The sequence below is a fragment of the Syngnathoides biaculeatus genome, chromosome 19 (genome assembly GCF_019802595.1).
Source record: "Syngnathoides biaculeatus isolate LvHL_M chromosome 19, ASM1980259v1, whole genome shotgun sequence".
Classification (NCBI taxonomy): Eukaryota; Metazoa; Chordata; class Actinopteri; order Syngnathiformes; family Syngnathidae; genus Syngnathoides; species Syngnathoides biaculeatus.
In genome coordinates this window covers 1561179-1583517 of record NC_084658.1, presented here as the reverse complement: position 1 = coordinate 1583517, position 22339 = coordinate 1561179, and the positions used below count along the sequence as shown (strand labels likewise).

At 41.6% G+C, this 22339-nt stretch overlaps 1 protein-coding gene across 6 annotated transcripts in view; it reads right to left on the bottom strand.

Annotated features, from left to right (window-relative positions):
• Positions 1 to 325: 325 nt before the first annotated feature.
• ipo4 (importin 4) overlaps positions 326 to 22339 on the bottom strand; it is a 63009-nt gene continuing 40995 nt past the window's right edge. For 4 of the 6 annotated variants that reach the window (XM_061804841.1, XM_061804846.1, XM_061804844.1 and 1 more), the window contains exons 26-31: positions 20576 to 20701; positions 5332 to 5558; positions 5116 to 5248; positions 4949 to 5053; positions 1096 to 1165; positions 326 to 1013 (exon numbers count right to left, since the gene is read on the bottom strand). In XM_061804841.1, coding sequence (XP_061660825.1) covers positions 874 to 1013; positions 1096 to 1165; positions 4949 to 5053; positions 5116 to 5248; positions 5332 to 5558; positions 20576 to 20701 — 801 coding nt within the window. In that variant the 3' untranslated portion in view covers positions 326 to 873. Of the gene's footprint in view, positions 1022 to 1095; positions 1166 to 4948; positions 5054 to 5115; positions 5249 to 5331; positions 5559 to 20575; positions 20702 to 22339 lie in introns of all 6 variants that reach the window. The other 2 variants (XM_061804842.1, XM_061804843.1) reach the window with 2 other exon arrangements.

Sequence of the window (22339 nt, the reverse complement as noted above, 5' to 3'; positions counted from 1 at the left end):
TAGTCCGACTTCAGAAACTTCTGGCTTCAACTGTACTTACTCTCAAAATGCCATTACCAAAAAAGTCAGGTCCAGTTTTTGGATTGTCCTTTTCAAACTGAGGGCTTTGTCATCTTCCAGGTAGCCTAAATTAATTTATGGTTCAGTAAAAATTGGTCCTACTTGCCTCTTGCGTCTTCCGCTGATATATTTTGCATCCTGTGGTTAAAGATACATCTAAGATTTCAAAGGTGATTCTTTTGTACCAGTATCAGTATCCATGAGTGACTTACAATGTGCACCTTGGATGTTGCCACATTAATCACGGAATCAAACCACCATCACAAATGTTGAAAAGATGTGGGTTTATTTGTTACTATTGATACAAGGCTTTCAGATAAATTGCAAACCATCAAACTTCACCAACTTGAAGTAGAATTGCCTTTCTCATCCTTCCTTGCAGGTCACCATATGCCACATATCGAAATTGTGCTGCTTAATGGATATTAATGTCTGTCTGATATACGTATTAGAAACAGATCTAGTGAAACTCTCTCCAAGCTTGTAAGACTGGACTATAGTATTTCTGCACAACAGTCATTGCGAATAAATGTACTTTCCTTATCAAATATATTGTCAGTGACATAGTATCTTGGGACTGGGAGCAGCTGCATAAATAGCAGTCATAGAGCTGGACTAGTGACTCAGCCTGAGCGCGATTTACTCGTTTTGTCACATTTTATGAGCGCTGGGATCCCACCCAATACCCAGAGTAAGGAATGAAAATTACAAGAAGGGTATCGATTAAACAAATTACAAGACTGAATGGTGTTAGCTATTCACCAATGAATGCTGTATTTTTATTTATTTCATAAAATTTAACTGCTATGTCAACTATATGTAGCTCGCCATCATGAGGTCACAATGACGGCGCTGAGCTTGGCCTGTTGTTCTCCAGGAAGTGAGGTCACAGCCGCCTGGAAGTCTGGGAGGTGCCGCTGAGCAAATTGCTTCAACAATGTGACCAGAATATTCTGCGTTTCTGAGCACAAATGAAAGCTAGAGGTGCAAAAAACAAGGTGTTGATGTAGACACCATAGCGGACATAAAACTTACCTTTATCCACTTTCTTGTCGCCAAGTATGTGACAGGACAAGTCGACTATTGGCTTCATTAGCTTCACAATCTAAGAACATTGGCAGACATCACATGAAACATTCATTCGATGTAATGCCATATTGTACTCTATACGGAGATGAATCAAAAAGTAGTGAGCCCTCCAACTAGTTTAGATTTTTTTTGTGTGGAAATTTTCACAATTTGTAATTTAAGTACTTGTGTGAAGTGTGTCTTTCGGCTTGTCCCTTTTGGGGTCGCCAGCGTGTCATCTCAGATGAATGCATATATATGTTTGGCACAATTTTTATGCCGGATGCCCTTCCTGACGCAATCCTTCTCAGGGAGTGGAGGCCCCAGTGGGATACGAACCCACAACCCCTGATTTACCAAACCAGTGCTCTTACCACTGAGCTACGGGGCCTCACTTGTTTGAAGGGTTATCTAAAATAAAAAAAATAAAAAAATTCAAACTTTTCCTCTTTCTGTCAGACATTTTGGAAATTATATCCTTGTTGGAAGAGCGTTAAAAGCAGATTAAGTGTGATTTTTGCTGAAACAAACCAGACCCGCATCATGACATCACACACTCTCACTTTAAAAACCACTGTTAAACAAAAATACAGCCACAACCCCTTCTTGTCATTTCAGCTTGTCCAGTTAGCGGTTGCCACAGCGCATCATCTTTTTCCATTTATGCTTATCTCCTGCATCTTCCTCTCTTGCACCAACTGCCTTCATGTCTTCCCTCACAACATCCATCAACCTTCTCTTTGATCTTCCCATTATTCTTTTGCTTGGCAGCTCCATCCTCATCACCCTCCTAGCAATATACTCACGCTCTCCTCTGGACATGGTCAAAACAACGAAGTCTGCTCTCTCTTAACGTTTGTCTCCAAAACATCTAACTTGGCAGTCCCTCTAATGAGCTCATTTCTAATCCTATCCAACGTGGTAAATCCTAGAGAGAACCTCAATGTCTTTATTTCCGCCACGTCCAGCTCTGCTTCCTGTCGTCTCTTCAGTGCCACTGTCTAATCCATACATCATGGCTGGCCTCACCACATTTTTAAAAATTTTGCCTTTCATCCCAGCAGAGACTTCAGCCACATAACACACTTGACACCTTTCACCAGCTTTTCCAACCTGCTTGGACCCGTTTCACATCGCTTTTGTTCTTAAAAATGGGAACTGCCACACGTTTCCTCTATTCTTCAGGCAACTTCTTACCCACGCTTGTAATCAACTCCTGAGCGTTTCCTGTCATAGCCCAACATTCTAAGTCTCTACACTCAGTTGTAGGATTTGATCTTCTCTTTCTGCTAAAGAATCTGCTTTCCTCCTCTTCTTTATCTTCGACCCACAGTAGCTGTATTTCCACCGATGCCCTCCGAGGACGGATGTTATTAACCCGGGCCACAATCAATCAGAGATATGATTTTTTTTTAAATCAGGGGTCAGGAACCTATCTTTTGGTGGTTGAGTATGGCTCGCAGAGCCCTCATAACGGTGTCTATCGCGTGATAGCGTGCCCCCCCACCCCCCCCCAAAGATGTCAGCCCAAAGTTTTTTTTTTTTTAACATTTTGGCAGCACGTGTAACTTTCTCTCACAGCTATCTGCTGCACGGCCACACACTCTTCCTAGCACCTTGCACCCTCTGCTCTTAGAGGGGTACACTCATAATTACAAATGTTACAGTCCTTACGCAGCCTAATCGTGTGATTTATAATGACAGCGTGCTTATGAGACATCCACCGTTTAAATTTTTTTTACATAAAGACATACCTCTGTCGGCAAGTATTGTTGGCGAGTGCACATCAGTGGACAGAAATGAAAAAAATTAAATCTGCAGACCAGCTGATTGTGAAAACTTGGAACGCACTTCCCGTCACATATCGCACACTGCGGCGCGAGTGTTACTATACTGACAATGTTTGGTTCTACCTATGCACATGAAAAGTCTTTCTTACCCTTAAAAAAACATTAAGACCAACCTACGTTCACAAATAACAGATGGAAGTCTCAAAGGCTCCATGAAGTTTAATTTAGTGACTTATGAAAAAAAGACAAAGCCATCAGCAAAGAAGTTGCATTAATGGTAATTAGTACTTTTATCATCATTGGTTAGCAACAGCATAATGTTATTTAAATGCATTTAGAGAATTATTGTACTGTTAAAGTGTTGATCCTACATAAAATGCACGAATACACTTGTATTTAGTTTTAAAAATATTGTATTTTACATTTTAAAATATTTGCCGTTTATGGCTCTCTCAGCCTGCTATAGATGAACGGTCATATTTGTTTGGAAAAGTTTTAAGCCAGAGGCCCTTCCTGACACAACCTTCTACATTTATCCCGGCTTGGGACTGGCCTACAGATTTCACTGGGTTGTGCCTCCATAGTGCTGCATAACAGTAGCAACCATGCCCCCCCCCCCCCCCACCCCCACCCACAAAAAATAGCTCCACCAATAGTGCCTAATTTAAACCAGAAAAGTTGCCACATTTCTTCACTTCAACCACTCAATACCAATCTACTATTGTCATTACCAGTGATTTAATCATAGGTCACTGTTTATGTTGTTTGGTAAGAGTACAGAATCAAAATTAGTATCAACTTTAATGGCCAGGTTTGTAACAACACACATTGTTTTAATTTTTAGCTATAGGAAATTATTGTGGTGGTTGAAGAGTACCACTTGTTTGAATAGGATTGAATTGTACAATTTGTATTATTGTAGTGATAATATTAAAGACAAGATGGACTTGAATAGCTTAATAACTACCATAATCATTTGTAGTCCATTTTGACAGGTGCTAAAACACTCCTAAAGTGAATTCCAGCACCTCTAATAGAAGAGATTTGCCCTTGAATGACAATAAAACAATCGCCGGAATAAAAACGCCAAGCAGAAAGGTTTAGAAGGCAATCTACAACATTATGTATACTGGTGAACTAATACCTCTTACAAGAGTCTGAATCAAAAATAACTAAATGGAATAGCACGGCGGAATGGTGGCACAGCTGGAAAGCATTGGCCTCACAGTTCTGAGAACTCAAGAGAACTCAACTCAACTTCAATCCCAGCCCTCCCTGTGTGGAGTTTGCATATTCTCCCCATGCCTGCGTGGGTTTTCTCCAGGCACTCCAGTTTCCTCCCACAATACAAAAACACTCAACATTCATTAATTTGACACTCTTAAATTGCCCCTAGGTGTGATTGTGAGTGCGACTGTCTCTATGTGCCTTGCGATTGCCTGGCAACCAGTTCAGGGTGTAGTCTGTGCCATGCCAGTTGACAGCTAGGATAGGCTCCAACACTCCCATGACCCTTGTGAGGATAAGCGTCTAACAAAATGGATGGGTGGATGGTATTGCATCTGTGCACTGGCCAGGTTTGTAAACTCCAAGCAAATCAAATGTGATGGAGTTTTCGAAACTGATTATCGAACCCAAAATTATTTCAATAATTCACAGGAAAACAATTTCAGCATTTTTCAATTTACACAGTAAATTCATGCCTAAAAAAAAAAAAAAAAAAAAACAGCTTCTCATCTTTAAACATCCTAATATTTCCTTTCATTTTTTTAAAGGAAAAACAAATTAGATAAATTTTGGGATTTGGAAATGAATATTCAGTCTGTGTTCCCAAAGCATCCCAATGTTTAGAAATTATATTTTTCTCTTTTGAGCTTTCATATTGTGTGTGTGTGTATATACACACACACGCACGCACGCACACATCACTCCCATTATTCTCAACACAACCGTATATTTTGAATCATGATTTTCATCATTTACCCATCAGACCATCAGTGTTCATCGTTTTAAAGGAGAATGCATGCTACCAGAAGAGGATTGTGCGAGTAGAGCATGGCCAAGCAGCTGAACACAGTCTTGTTCTCCTCCATGTCCTCTTTGAGTGGAAGACGAGCGAGCAGAGCTGGGACAACCTGTCAGAGAAGACATATTTTTTCAAAAACTAAACCTCACTGTGCTCAAAATGTCACGTCACCTGCTCCAATGGGACAGCTTCCACGTGTCCTAGGATCATCCTGCAGAGAGCTGCGCACAAGTTATCAATGACTCTTAGGTCCGCTTCTTTTGCCAGTAGGTTGGAAAAGACAGAGAGCATGATGGGATAATCTCTTGAGGTGGATTTTGCTAAAGAATATTTGGAGGTGTAACATATAACTCAATCGTACTGATGTAACTTGAAAAAGAAGGATACGAGGCGACAAGGGGCCCACCAGCCTGAGCAAGACACCCCAGTCCAAACACAGAGTTGTTGCGCACCTCCGCGTCACTGTCTTTCACTCCGGTGACAAAAACTGGGAGGACACGATGGGACAGTTGAGCCGCTAGTTCCTGACCGCCGGACGTGCTGATCAGAGCCTCCAGAATTTCCCCAATGGTACCCAGAGAAAAGGACTTTTCTGCCTCAGTGCATGATGACTTCTTTGGACAATCAAAAGAACATACATTGTGAGAACAACAAAAAATGTACACGTTCTGTAACAAGGATTTCTTTTTAGAGGTGGGGTCAATACTATATTTTAGTCAACACAATTACTGACTTATTCAAACATGAAATATAGAACATCATCTTATAAATTTTTTCCCATGGACCCACATTAGATTAACTTAATATATAGTTGTTCCTATCTATATCACAGTTAACATATTGCAGGTTCAGTGCATTGCAGATTCCTTTATTGTACAATACAGTAGTAACTCAACTGCTCCTCTCTTGCACCAAGTGTTAAAATAAGTAAAAGGAATTGGGTGTGAAAATGAATCTTCACTCGATCTAATTGAAAGTTCACAGTTGTTTCCTTGAAATGTAAAAAAAAAAAAAAAAAAAAGAAACAGTAGATAATGTACTTGGCTCCATTCAGTTACAAAAGTTGAAAACTTAAAAAGTTTCAAAAGTACAAGATCAACAATTTATAAGCAAACCTCCTTTGGCAATTGAATGGCATGCTCTACGGCATTAAGGAGGTCCTTAGCTTAAAGACATGTTTTGTGTCAATTATTTCTCAAGTCATTCTTTTGTTTTATTATTAGCTATTTACCCTACTCTGTGTGCTGTTGTGTGATAATTTTAGTTTTGATGACATTGTGAGTGTGACCAACATCGTCAGTAATAACCTTGCCTACACATGCAGTGTGTAATCTGCTTACAGATCCAAAACGCACTTATTCCTCTCTGCCTTCTTAGCACCATCATATGGTAGCTTGCATACATGCAAACACTTCATTAGACAAGTCACAATTGTGCACATAAGGCATGTTTGTCCATTTTGGAGAAAATTGACTTAAGTGCATCTTATGGTTGCAAAAATATAGGACATATACATAGCAATATTAATACTGCATATATTCACATATTTTCATTATTCGCAGGGGTGTAAGGAACGTAATTCCCATGAATAACGGACGAATAGAGTATAAAAAAACATTTTTCACTTTAATTTCACTTTTTCACCCTTTGCTTAGAGTTGTTGGCAAACGCCGAATGGCTACAAATAAAAATTTGCAACAGAAAACAAGACAAGCTATTTTATTAACTATTTCATGCTTTAGCACGACAACAGACAGCTATTTGACAGAAAATACTTTTGCGACATAAAGTCATACAGTCAAAACAAAATCACATGCGCATTTACATCGATGTGCAATTTTGAGTCTTTGGTGAATGACTGTCTTTACTCAATCTACCGTTTTGGAATGTGGGCAGAAACCAGAGTGCTTTTAATCATTTTACCTTCTCCCATGATTCCTCTGTATCATCCAAATGGTCATTGGGAAACTTAAAACAGGCCTTAACATTGTGCTGGTTTAAGCAGTGAACCATTCCATGCTATGCATGATTTCAAACCATTACATCTTAGTGTATTACCAACAGTCACTTTGGAAACGGTGGTCCCAGCTCTTTTCAGGTCATTGACCAAGTCCTGTCGTGTAATCCTGGGCTGATTCCTCACCTTTCTCAGGATCATTGACACCCCACGAGGTGATATCTTGCATGGGGCTCCACTCCAATTGAGATTGACAGTCATGTTTAGCTCCTTCCATTTTCTAATGATTGCTCTAACAGTGGACCTTTTTTCACCAAGATGCTTGGCAATTTCGGCTTTCCAACCGTGTGGAGCTGTACAGTTTTGTCTCTGTTGTCTTTGGACAGCTCTTTGGTCTTGGCCATGTTACAAGTTTGAGTCTTACTGATTGTATGGGGTGGACAGGTGTCTTTATGCAGCTAACGACCTCACACAGGTGCATCTAATTCAGGATAACACATGAAGTGGAGGTAGACTTTTAAAGGCGGACTAATAGGTCTTTGAGGGTCAGAATCCTAGCTGATAGACAGGTGTTCAAATACTTATTTGCAGTTGTTTCGACAGGTGTTCAAATACTTTTTTGCAGCTGTATCACACAAATAAATCGTTAAAAGGTTTTTAAGGATCATTGAGACCCCATAAGGTGATTGCTCCAACAGTGGACCTTTTTTCACCAAGCAGCTTGGCAATTTCTCTGTGGCCTTTTCCAGTCATGTGGAGTTGAATAATTTTGTGTCTGGTATCTTTGGATACTTCTTTGGTCTTAGCCATGTTACAAGTTTGCGTCTTACTGGATTGTATGGGGTGGACAGGTGTCTTTATGCAGCTAAGGTGCATCTGATTCGGGATAATACATGGAGTGGAGGTGGACTTTTAAAGGCGGACTAACAGGTCTTTGAGGGTCAGAATTCGAGGTGATAGACAGGTGTTCAAATACTTATTTGCAGCTGTATCACACAAATCGTTTAAGAGAAAAGAGAGAGGAGACAATCTGAATGCCCTGAGATTACAATTTAATTGATTTGATTTAACAAGCGCAAAGCAATAATGAAAATAAAGTATAAAGTTAATAATTCAGACAAAGGAAAAACGATAAAAGTTAAAATAAGTAAACAAAGGAACTGGGTGTGAAAATGAATCTTCACTCGATCTAATTCAAAGTTCACAGTTACCTTGAAATATAAAACAAATGAAAGAAACAGGAGATAATGTACTTTCCTCCATTTAGTTACAAAAGTTGAAAACTTAAAAAGTTTCAAAAGTACAAGATAAACAATTCATAAAATTATCTTCATTCTGATTAAAGGAGTATTACATTGATCAGATCAATCACCCAAAATCTCTAATTGGCTCCAGAATAGATAAGGACTCAGGATAGAGATCAGTGGCTTAAGTTCAAGGCTAGGCTAAACTCCTGATTTTAGATAGCTCTATCTATAGTTTTATATCCAATTCAATGCAGTCTTTCCATTCACACTGCGTACTACACAAATGGATAAAAGAACTACAACACAGACCTCTGAAACCCATCCAATCAGCAAAGCAAGAGCCCCAATTCTTCCTTGTTTTTTATATTTAGTATTGCACTATTCAACATGACATCAACTTGGGGTTATTTTTAGTACCGTCTATGAGCAGAGCGCCCCCCTACCCCCTAATTATGGGCAAAGTTTCTCACCATTTCTCCCATCACTGGGCCCCTTCATGCATTCGTGTCAACACTCCCTATACAATCATCAATATATATCTTGAAAAACATCTATTCTCACTGTAATTTCTCGTGTATAATACGTTTGAAAGTATAATGCGCACCCTTCTACGAATGTATAATGTGCACCACCAATTTGCTGCTATCCATATGTTCAAAATATTGGGAACTACCGGTATCTGTATTTCTACTTTGCTGTTTGTACTTTTATTTTTTGTATTTGTATTGTTTGTCAAAAAACTGTCTGACAACAATCATTAATAATAATAATCTTTGTGCTTGTACTGATGTAGCGGTAATATATATCTTTCTACGTTTCTACGTAGTTTGAGCTCTCGTTGTTTTGATTGTAACCTGAAGCCATAGAACTCTCGTTGTTTTGAACTGCCAAGCTGCTTCCGGGTTGACCAGTCATCAGCAGGAGTGATGACATTTCTTATAAAAGCGGCTGCATAACTCGCCCTTGCAGTCTATATTTTTTGTCGTAGTTTAAGTTAAAACACCTCACGGGCAGATGTTCTGATGTTTGGTGCATTAGCAAAAAAAAATGCTATGCTAACGATCGCAAAATTAAACTCCGTTAACAGGTCAGCAGCAGCTCAGGTTGGTGGCGCACATTTCTATAATACATATAAATGTGTATCATAGGACGCTGAATATCATATCGAAAAGTAAATGTATACCTTTTTTTACCACTCCATGTACAGTGCCTTTTGAACTTTTCCACCTTTCACCACATTTCAGGCTTCAAACAAAGATTTAAAATTTAAATTTTTTTGTCAGGAATCAAGCGGGATACAATTGTGAAGTGGAACCCTTTATTGGATATTTTATACTTTTTTAAATAAATTGAAAAGTGGGGCGTGCAATATTATTCAGCCCTTTCACTTTGCAGCAAACTCACTTCAGAAGTTCAGTGAGTATCTCTGTATGATCCTATGCTGACTGATGATGATAAATAGAATCCACCTGTGTGTAATCGAGTCTCCATATAAATGCACCTGGTCTGTGATAGTCTCAGGGTTCTGTTTAAAGTGGAGAGAGCATCATGAAGACCAAGGAACACACCAGGCACGTCCGATATGCTGTTGTGGGAAAGTTTAAAGCAGGAATTGGATACAAAAACATTTCCCTTGAAACATCAAGGAGCAATGTGCAAGCAATCAGATTGAAATGGAAGGAGTATCAGACCACTGCAAATCTACCAAGACCCGGCTGTCCCTCTAAACTTTCACCTCGAACAAGGAGAAGACTGATCAATCAAAGATGCACCCAAGAGGCCCATGATGACTCTGGATGAACTGCAGAGATCTACAGCTGAGGTGGTAGAGTCTGTCCATTGGACAACAATCATTCGTACATTGCACAAATCTGGCCTTTATGGAAGAGTGGCAAGAAGAAAGCCATTTCTCAAAGATATCCTTAAGAGGTCTCGTTTGGTTTGCCACAAGCCACCTTGGAGACACACCAAACATGTGGAACAAGGTGCTCTGGTCAGATGAAACCAAAATGGAAGTTTTTGGCCACAATGCAAAACAATATGTTTGGCGTAAGAGCAACACAGCTCATCACCCTGAACACACCATCCCCACTATCAAACATGGTGGCAGCCTCATGGTTTGGCCCTGCTTTTCTTCAGCAGGGACAGGGAAGATGGTTAAAATTGATGGGAAGATGAATGTAGCCAAATACAGGACCATTCTGTAAGAAAACCTGTTGGAGTCTGCAAAAGACCTGAGACTGGGATGAAGATTTATCTTCCAACAGGACAATGATCCAAAACATAAAGACAAATCTATGATGGAATGGTTCACAAATAAACATATCCAGGTGTTAGAATGGCCAAGTCAAAGTCCAGAACTGAATCCACCGGAGAATCTGTGGGCAGAGCTGAAGACTGCTGTTCACAAACGCTTTGCATCCTACGTCACTGAGACTGTATGACCCCAAATAACCTCCAATGGAGTGATCAAGATCTTCTAAAGTCACTCAATTTCTATATGTTAAAATTTCTGAACATGTATTTGATTATCCATCCATCCATTTTCTTAGCGACTTATCCTCACAGGGTCGTGGGAGGGCCGGAACCTATCCCAGCTGTCAACACGCAGGAGGCAGGGTACACCCTGAACTGGTTGCCAGCCAGACAAACAACCCTACCACTGTTAATCTCTCTCAGCCTCAAGATCTGACGCCACGGGGTCAAAATGATCACAAGAACAGTAAGCAAAAATCCCAGAACCACCAGGAGGGACCTTGTGAATGACCTGCAGAGAACTGGGAGCAAAGTAACAACAGCTACCACCTGTAACACACACCATGTCACCAGGGACTGTAACTTTTTAAAAGGAATTATGAAAATAAAATATTTCCAGGAAATTATTTTTTGGGAAAAAGGGTCTGTATAAATAAAGATGGTGTTTTTATTTAATTCAACAGTTTTGTCTGAAGAAACTACTCTATGCCATGGTCATGCTTTACCTCTTCAAAAAAAAAAAAAGAAAAAAAAATCGATTGGTCACACCAGTGCCACTGGTGCAAAAGTTAGTGTAGAGTCCTGTCAAACTGTGGATAATTTTACAGTGATTATGATTTTGGCAGAACAATGCACCCCCATGGGGACATAAACCAGTGCAATCTGTAGGCCGGTCCCAAACCCAGATAAATGCAGAGGGTTGCATCAGGAAGGGCATCCGGCGTAAAACTGTGCCAACCAAATATGAGCGTTCTTCATGATATATGATTTATGTATACTCTACTGTGATTAGCAGCTATGCTATAGGTAGGATGTGACAGAGTTGAAAGAAAAATTCTGGAAGGGACTAGATGAAGTAGTTCTGAGCAGCCCAGACGGGGAGAGAGTTGTGATTGGTGCCGACTATAATGGACATGTTGGTAAAGGAAATAGGGGCGATGAAAAATCCTGGAAAGGAACTTTGAGGGACAGATGGTGGTGGATTTTGCAAAAATGATGGAAATGACAACAGTGAACACTTTTTTTCTAGAAGAGGCAGGAAAATAAGAGTGACCTACAAGAGCGGAGGTGTGTTATATTTTGTGCAGACGACGTAATCTGAAGGAGGTTACTAACTCTAGGGTTGTGGTAGGGGAGAGTGTAGCTCGACAGCATAGGATGGTGGTGTGTAGGATGACTCTGATAGTGGGTAGGAAGATTAAGAAGACAAAGGTGGAGCAGAGAACCATGTGGTGGAAGCTGAGAAAGGAAGAATGTTGTGCGGCCTTTTGAAAAGAGATGAGACAAGCTCTCGATGGACAGAGGGAGCTCGCAGAAGACTGGACTACTATAGCCAAGGTGATCAGAGAGCCAGGCAGGAGAGTACTTAGGTTGTCTTCTGGTAGTCAAGGGGAGAAGGATACTTGGTGGTAGAATCCCAAAATACAGGAAATCTTACAAGGAAAGAGATTAGCGAAGAAGAAGAAGTGGGACACAGAGGACTGAGAAGAGGCCAAAGGAAAACATTGAAATGAGACGTAGGGCAAAGGAAGAAATGGCGAAGGCTAAACAAGAGGCATATGACGACGTGTACACCAGGTTGGACACAAAAGAGGGGGACAAGGATCTCTACAGGTTGGTCAGACAGAGGGATAACGATGGGAAGGGTGTGCAGCAGGTAGGGGGTGATTAAGGATAGAGATGGAAATGTGTTGACTGGTGCCAGCAGTGTACTAAATAGATGGAAAAATACTATGAGAAGTTGATGAAAGAAGAAAATGAGAGCAAAGGAAGAGTAGAAGAGGCAAGTGTGAAGGACCAGGGAGTGGCAATGATTAGTAAAGGGTGAGTTAGAAAGGCACGATGAAAAATGGAAAGGCAGTTGGTCCTGATAACATACCTGTGAAGGTATGGAAGCAATTCGGAGAGGTGGCTGTAGAGTTTTTGACTAACTTATTCAACAGAATACTAGCGGGCGACAAAATGCCTGAAGACAGGAAAAAAAAGTGTGCTAGTTCCCATTTTTTAAGAACAAAGGTGATTTGCAGAGCTGTGGGAACTGCAGAGGAATAAAGTTGATGAGCAACACAATAAAGTTATGGGAAAGAGTCGTGAAGGCTCGACTCAGGGCAGAAGTATCTGTGAGCAACAAACAGTATGGTTTCATGCCTAGAAAGAGTACCACAGATGCATTCTTTGCCTTGAGGACGCTAGAGGAAAAGTATAGAGAAGGTCAGAAGGTGCTACATTGTGTCTTTGTGGATCTAGAGAAAGCCTATGACAGAGTACCAAGAGGAACTGAATGCCCAAGTCTGGTGTGGCAGAGAAATGTTAGAATAGTACAGGACATGGATGAGGGCAGCAGAACAGTGGTGGGGTGTGGCGTAGGTGTGACAGAAGAATTTAATGTAGAGGGGGGACTGCATCAGGGATCCGCTCTGAGCCCCTTCCTATGTGCTATGGTAATTAATAGGCTGACAGATGAGGTTTGACTGGAATCCCCTTGGACCATGATGTTCGCAGCTGATATTGTGATATGCAGTCAAGGCTGGGAGCAGGTGGAGGAACAATTAGAAAGACGTAGGCATGCACTGGAAAGGAGAGGAATGAAGATTAGCTGAAGTAAAAGAATATATGTGCGTCAATCAGAGGGGTGAAGGGGGAAGAGTGAGGCTCCAGGGAGAAGAGATAGCGACAGTGCATGAGTTCAAATACTCAAGGTCAACAATCCAGACCGATGGTGAGTGGAGTTGGGAAGTGAAGAAACAGGTCCAAGGCAGGTTGGAACAGCTGGCGAAAGGTGTCCGGTGTGTTGTGACAGAAGAGCCACTGCTAGGATGAAGGGCAAAGTTTATAAAACAGTGGTAAGGCCGGCCATGATGTATGGATTAGAGACGATGGCACTGAAGAGACAACAGGAAGCAGAGCGAGATGTACCAGAAAAGAAGATGTTGAGGTTCTCTCTATGAGTGAGCAGGTTGGATAGGATTAGAAATGAGCTCATGAGAGAGACAGACAAAGTTGGATCTTTTGGAGACAAGGTTGAAGAGAGCAAACTTCAATGGTTTGGACATGTCCAGAGGCGAGAGAGTGGGAATATTGGTTGAAGGGTGCTGAGGATGGAGTTGCCAGGCAAAAGAGTGAGAGGAAGACCAAAGAGAATGTTGATGGATGTTGTGAGGGAAGACATGAGAGTAGTGGGTGTTCGAGAGGAAGATGCAAGAGACAAGTGTAAATGGAAAGTACCCTTACATGGAAAAAGATGACACACCGTGGTGACTCCTAACAGGACAAGGCAAAAGGAAAGGAAGATTACAATTTTGGCAAAATCCAGTCTAGCATGTGGGGGAAAAAAAAAAATAGGTATCATTTCTAGTTAACTTTTATGTGCAAAATTGATTAAATCATGACATTTTTTTTTCTCTATGTAAATGCAATGTTTGTGCTGAAACAAGTGTATGTTACGATACGCTTTCAAGTTTTTCGTGAACACTTGCCTACTATGCCGCTGTGTTTTAATGTTGGTCGCTGAGGTGGTAGTTGGTGTAAAACTTTGCGAACCACTGATCCATCCATCCATCCATCCATCCATCCATCCATTCTCTGAAACGCTTATCCTCACAACAGTCATTGGTGTGCTGGCATCTCATCCAGTTGAATTTGAGCGAGAGGCGTTGTACATCCTGATCTGGTTGACAGGTCTCCTATGAACGAACACACCCTCCATTCCGGGCCCACCTTTCCTTAATGTGCTGCCACAGCAACTCCACCTACCAGTTGACTAACAAGCATGTGATACATTGATAATTCACTCATAAGTACCACAGACATCATATCAGCTTTAAAGGTCTAATCCAGAGGACCTGTATTTTATTTATACATCATACAAACGTAGCTAATTTTTCATTAAAAATATTTTAAAAATTTTCAACACAACAAATGAAAAATTAGCACCAAAGTGCAATTTTTTTTTGTAATCCGAATGCCTCCGATGTCTGTTGCAAACCGAGGCTCTGTTGAAGCTGCTGCCGTGTGACGTCACACCAGGACAACCCCAGTAAAGAAAATGGCTTCCTATACAGATAATCATACATGCTGCGAGTGGGATCTCGACATAGACAGCAGTGATGAAGTTTTTCTGAAATGTGGAAGAGATACAGTGCCCTCCATAATTATTGACACCCCTGGTTAAGATGTGTTTTTTAGCTTCTAATATTTTTTTTTTCTAAATAATGTGGGACCTTAATGGAAAAAAGGGAAAAATCCAACCTTCAATAAATGTATGCATTTATTGTGCATTTATTCAGTGGGGAAAAATCCCACAAATAATTTGACATCAAATAATGTGTGTCACAATTATTAGCACCCCTGGTGTTAATACTTTGTACAACCCCCTTTTGCCAACAAAACAGAACCGAAATCTTCTCCTTTAATGTTTCACAAGATGGAAAAGACAGAAAGAGGGATCTTCAGCCTTTCCCCTTTCCTCTAAATCATCCAGAGACCTGGGTCCTCTCCTCAGTACTCTCCTCTTCAACTCACCCCACAGGTTTTCGATGGGGTTGAGGTTCTGGGGACTGAGATGGCCATGGGAGGAGCTTGATTTTGTGTCTGGTGAACCATTTCTATGTGGATTTGGCCATATATTTAGGGTCATTGTCTTGCTGAAAGACCCAGTGACGACCCATCTTCAGCTTTCGGGCAGAGGGCAACAGATTTTGATTTAAAATGTCCTGGTATTTCAAAGCATTCATGATGCCATGCACTCTAACAAGATTCCCAGGGCCTTTGGAAGCGAAACAGCCCCACAGCATCACTGACCCACCCCCATACTTACTTCAGTGGGTATAACGTGCTTTTCACCATGCGCATCTTTCGTGGCACACCAGACCCACTTAAGAGTGTTTGTTGCCAAAAAATCTTGGTCTCATTTGACCAAAGCACACGGTCCCAGTTGAAGCCCCAATACCGCTTGGTTAACTCCAGACGTTTGCGTTTATGATTGTGAGTGAGTAAAGGTTTTCTCCGTGTATGCCTGCCAAACAGCTTGTTGGCGTGTAGATAGCGCCTGATGGTTGATTTGGAGATTTTGTGACCCCAGGATGCTACCATTTGTTGTAATTCTGTAACGGTTAGCTTTGGAGATCTTTTGATTTCTCTTACCATCCTCCTCACTGTGCGTGGTGGCAAAATAATCTTGGGTCCTCATCCAGGCTTGTTTACCACTGTTCCAGTTGTTTTGAACTTCTTAATTTTTCCTCTCACAGTGGATATGGGCAGCTGCAGTTGAGTGGCAATCTTCTTGTAGGCTCTGCCTGACCTGTGAAAGTCGACGCCCATCTGCCTCACTTGTATGCTGTGTTCCTTTGTCTTTCCCATGTTTAAGAGTGGATAAGAGAAATGGCCTCTGCGTCATGTCATATTTATACCCCAGGGAAACAGGAAGTGATGAATTACTAATTATATGTTCCTACACACTCTGGTAAACTTTGTAAACGACTGTAGAAATGACAGAAATCCTTCAAGTATATTTATTTCCTGGGAATTGTTAAGGGTGTCAATAATTGTGGAACAGTTGATTTAATGGAAAATAACTTTTTTAGTCAGGGATTTTTTTATTTTCTTACAATTCATTTGAGTTGGAGGCTACATTTTCCTAAAATTTTCAGTGTGACTATTCTTCTGCAATAAATGTATTTTAAGGCTTTTAACACATATTTACTGGGGGTGCCAATAATTATAGAGGGCACTGTAGGACCTAAGAGGAGGAATTTTCTTATTCTTCCTATGTTCGAAAAACATCCCATGCAGGTGGAATTAAACCATATACAGTGAAGAAAATAAGTATTTGAACTCCCTTCTATATTGCAAGTTCGCCTACTGTGAAATCATGGAGGGGTCTGAGATGTTAATCGTAGGTGCATGTCCACTGTGAGAGAGAATCTGAAAAGAAAAATCCAGAAATCATAATGTATGATTTTTTAACGATTTGTGTGATACAGCTGCAAATAAGTATTTGAACACCTGTCTATACAACTGCAAATAAGTATTTGAATACTTGTCTATCAGCTAGGATTCTGACCCTCAAAGACCTGTTAGTCCGCCTTTAAAAGTCTACCTCCACTCCATGTGTTATCCTGAATTAGATGCACCTGTGTGAGGTCGTTAGCTGCATAAAGACACCTGTCCACCCCATACAATCAGAAAGACTCAAACTTGTAACATGGCCAAGACCAAAGAGCTGTCCAAAGTCACCAAAGACAAAACTGTACAGCTCCACACGGCTGGAAAGGCAAAATTGCCAAGCATCTTGGTGAAAAAAGGTCCACTGTTGGAGCACTCATTAGAAAATGGAAGAAGCTAAACATGACTGTATATCTCAATTGGAGTGGAGCCCCATGCAAGATATCACCTTGTGGGGTCTCAATGTTCCTTGGAAAGGTGAGGAATCTGCCCAGGACTACACGACAGGACTTGGTCAATTACTTGAAAAGAGATGGGACCACGGTTTACAAGGTGACTGTTGGTAATACACTAAGACGTCAATGGTTTGAAATCATGCATGGCACGGATGGTTTCCCTGCTTAAACCAGCACGTCAAGGTCCGTCTTAAGTTTGCCAATGACCAATTGGATGACACAGAGGAGTCATGGGATAAAGTTTTTTGGTCAGATGAGACCAAAATGGAACGTTTTGGTCATAATTCCACTAACCGTGTTTGGAGGAAGACGAATGATGAGTTCTAACCCAAGAACACCATCCCAACTGTGAAGCATTGGGGTGGTAGAATCATGCTTTGGGGGTGTTTTTATTTGGGAAAGGACACACGGGAAAGGACGACAGCACTGCATTAAGGAGAGAATGACTACGGCCATGATCTCTCCCACAGAGGACATGCACCGACGAGGAAAATTTCAGACCCCTCCATGATTTCTAAGTGGGAGAACTTGCCATATAGCAGGATGTTCAAATACTCATTTTCTTCACTATATGTTCGAACCTGAGTTCACGAATGCAACACAAAGACAGGATTCGGTGAGACCTGACAAGTTGACGTGGAACTTCGCACCCAAAAGACAGAGTGGTAGGTGCCTCAAGAAATCTACGTACACCTTGTTGATGAAATAATCTCATTCATACCCGTTTAAACGTCAATCTCACTGGCGCCTCAAGGAAGGGCATCCGGCGCAAAAACTGTGCCAAACAAACATGAGCGTTCATCTGAGATGTCACGCTGTGGCGACCCCTAACGGGACAAGCCAAAAGGAAACACACACGTTTAAACATGTGATGCTGCTTGCACACAACAGTGAGTCGTTTGTTGTTGTATTAGCGACTGAGTCGGCGTAAAACAAAAATCGATACCTTCGCTGTCGTTCTGCGTTTAAAAAAAAATCACATTTATAGCCCAATCTTGACGTTACTTACATGCATTTCGCTCGTATTGTAAATAACACACCTAACACTTGTGAGCACACACTGCCGTTGTCGAATTTCAGTAAGACGTCAGCGTCAACATTAACTTTATACAATGTCCAAATTGTCACCTCCTAAACATCACATGGATACGGATATTAGCTGACATATATATCTGTATCGGTATTGTACTTAATATTTAAAACAAGGTAGATACTTGTCAATACAAAATAATTGAACACATACGTACTTACTTGGTACCGAACCCAAGTGAACGCTGTACCAGGTTTTCAAAGCAGTCCTCTGTGAAATGCTTGGAACATATTACTGTCCACTGATTTGTAAGTCCAATGCGTCTGGTTTGTATTCACAAACCTGGTCCATAACCTGCCTATCTGTTCATCTTTCAGCCATTCATGTAAGCGTACTCCGTCAGCGTTTCACACTGAACAGTCATATACAACTCGCTTCCTAGCCATCTTTGATAGCTTTTTCACTCTCTGGCTCAATGTCTTCATGTGACGTCACATTCTGGGGAGTTATGGAACTTGCCAAATCTAAGTGACATTTCGAATAAAATCTTGAGACTGACTTTGATGCTAATTTATTTAATTTCTGTTGTGTTGAGAATTTTGTAAAATATTTTTTAATGACATTTTAGCTACATTTATATGATAAAAATAAAATACATGTGCTCTGGATTATTAACTGCTGGGACCACTGACAATCACAAATTGTAAAACAATAACTCAATGTTCTTGTAGGTGTTCAGACTCAAAAAAAAAAAAAAAAAAAAAAAAAAAAAAAAAAATCACACACCAGTCATCAGTAGCACTGCCTTGGTCATTTCCCACATCCTGTACTGTGCTTTTCCTTTCTATTTATTAGCTATGGCATGTCTTCACTGAATGGACCCATCTCCCCTTCATCCACACATAATTTTATAATGTTACTTGTAGTCAATTACTCTCTCTAGACTGTCGATTGGTCTGTTCTGGTTCACACCCCAGGTAAGAGCCACAGGCTGAACAGCCCAGATCCATCGATTCATCCATTTTCCTCCCCTTTATGAGGTCGGGTTGCGGGAGGAGCAAACAGAGAAGCATAACTAGCAAATTCTTCTTTTTCTTTCGGCTTGTCCCATTCGGGGTCTTTTTCCATTTAAGCCTATCTCGTGCATCCTCCTCTCCCTCACAACATCCATCAACTTTTTCTTTGGTCTTCCACTCTTTTGCCTGGCAGTTCCATTCTCAGCACCCTTCTACTAACAAACTCACTCTCTCGCCTCTGAACAAGTCTAAATCAGTTTGCCCTCTCTCACCTTGTCTCCAAAGCATCCAACTTTGCTTGTCCCTCTAATGAGCTCATTTCTAATCCTATCCAACCTGTTCACACCAGGCGAGAACCTCAACTTCAATCTTCATTTCTGAGTAGCATAACTAGCAAATAATATAACAAATAAAAGAATGACTCACGAAAGATTTTCACACAAAACATGCACTTTAAACACTATTTACATGTTCCCAATGTTGTTTTGTGGCACTATGGAGGTCCTTTATTATAATTTGCTAGTTATGCTATTCTGTTTGCTGTGGTGTATTAATTTTAGTTTTGAGACACCGTGTGTACAACATTGTCAGTCATGACCTGCCTACACAAGCTGCGTATAGGGTAATGTAAGCTTCGTCGCTTTACAGATGTGAAATGCAATTGTTCCTCACTGCCTGGTGCTGACAGTGTAACCAGTGTGTATTAATACTGAATCCATTATTTGCAGATTTTAATTAGTCGCGGGGGTGTCAGGAATTTAACCCCCGTGAATAATGGGGGAACACTGCACATACAAACTCCACAAAGGAAACGAATGTGCTGACCAGATGCCCATGGTGTTGCCTACTATTGGTCTAAACCAGGGGTCTCAAACGGGCAGTCTGGGACAGCGCTAGCGTGATTCGGTGACAGTCGAGTATCCAAGGGAATCAAAAAGCATCATGGGCAATGATTGATGTCTCTCTTAGCCAATGGGATGCCAGGAAAATGCTCTGGCGATAGCCAATGGAAGAGCAGCTCTATCGTGCCACACAGATGAAAATACAGGATGTTTTTGTTTTTTGGAATTTGGGGAAATCAATGCCATTTTTTCCCTTTGAGATCCTAAATTTCTTTCGTAACTCGAGACAATATTTTTCCAAGGAGGTGTTTCGAAACCTGAAATTTTTGTGACTAGAGACGTAAGTAGAAGCATCACTGTATCCCCGAAAAGTCGGTAATCAAGGCCGAGCACTCACTGTATCTCACGAATAATGGTGATCAACTGTTCAGGCTAAAGCGGCAATTCCAACCACATTCACCATGTTGGCAGATGATCATTTTGGGAAAAACTGTCAAGTTGCTGCATAGATTGAGTATGATTGTCTTTGTATGGGAAGAATTATAGACATCGAGTGCTGGCATCCAACGGGTGCAATCATCTGCTAGCTCTGGGATAAAAGCACTGATGGCTGACACTGATCAAGTTGGTATGTGTTGCATGTCTTGTTAGCAAATCTTAACTCACAGTTTTGCTCATGATGAGAGGAAGCAGATCATTGAGGAGAGGAGCAAAGTTGTTTGCAGGCACCGAGGCAGCCAGGATGGGGATCCCTTCACCCGCAAACTCTTGGAGCATGGCATCGTACTCAGCCTAAAACAAACGCAGCATTAACAGAGACTCTCATATTGAGTCTAACTAGCAGGTGATGTTCAAACAATGATGAATGTCCATCAGGAACACAGACAAAAACTTCATTACAGCATGTTTTCATCTAACATGGTAATTTCATCATGTGGAGGAAAATAAGCCAAATACACCTGGACAATCACTTCAGCTCCGAACATCCATGACATTTGTTTAACCAAATAAATATTATTGTCATTTGGAGTGGTGTAGACCTGTACACAGCTTTATTGTATGGTGTCTCATATGCCCAAACATGAAATCAATGTTTCAGTTTATTGGATGAAGTAGTGTAATGCAGCCCTAGAGGGGCACAAACCAGTGCAATCTGTAGGCCGGTCCCAAGCCCAGATAAATGAAGAGGGTTGCGTCAGGAAGGTCATCCGGCGTAAAAACTGTGCCAAACAAATATGAGCGTTCATCTAAAGAATCCCATACCGGATCGGTCGTGGCCCGGGTTAACAACGCCCGCCCCCGGCACTGCTAACCTGCAGTAGGCCGGTCCCAAGCCCAGATAAATGAAGAGGGTTGCGTCAGGAAGGTCATCCGGCGTAAAAACTGTGCCAAACAAATATGAGCGTTCATCTAAAGAATCCCATACCGGATCGGTCGTGGCCCGGGTTAACAACGCCCGCCCCCGGCACTGCTAACCTGCAGTAGGCCGGTCCCAAGCCCAGATAAATAAAGAGGGTTGCGTCAGGAAGGTCATCCGGCGTAAAAACTGTGCCAAACAAATATGAGCGTTCATCTAAAGAATCCCATACCGGATCGGTCGTGGCCCGGGTTAACAACGCCCGCCCCCGGCACTGCTAACCTGCAGTAGGCCGGTCCCAAGCCCGGATAAATGAAGAGGGTTGAGTCAGGAAGGGCATCCGGCGTAAAAACTGTGCCAAACAAATATGAGCGTTCATCTAAAGAATCCCATACCGGATCGGTCGTGGCCCGGGTTAACAACGCCCGCCCCCGGCACTGCTAACCTGCAGTAGGCCGGTCCCAAGCCCGGATAAATGAAGAGGGTTGAGTCAGGAAGGGCATCCGGCGTAAAAACTGTGCCAAACAAATATGAGCGTTCATTTAAAGAATCCCATACCGGATCGGTCGTGGCCCAGGTTAACAACGCCCGCCCCCGGCACTGCTAACCTGCAGGGCGTCGGTGGAAATTCAGCTACTGTGGGTCGAAGACAAAGAAGAGGAGGAAACTGGATCCATCGTCAGAAGAAAAAGAGGAATGCACAGAGCCTAAAACTGAGTGTAGGAACTTTGAATGTTGGCACTATGACAGGAAAAGCTCAGGAGTTGGTTGACATGATGATGAGGAGAAAGGTTGATATTCTGTGCATCCAAGAGAGTAGGTGGAAACGGAGTAAGGCTAGAAGTTTAGGAGCAGGGTTTAAATTATTCTACCACGGAGTAGATGGGAAGAGAAATGGAGTAGGGGTCATTTTAAAGGAAGAGCTAGCTAAGAATGTCTTGGAGGGGAAAAGAGTATCAGATCGAGTGACGAGACTAAAATTTGAAATTGAGGGTGCTATATATAATGTGGTTAGCGGCTATGCCCCACAGGTAGGATGTGACCAAGAGTTGAAAGAGACATTCTGGAAGGAA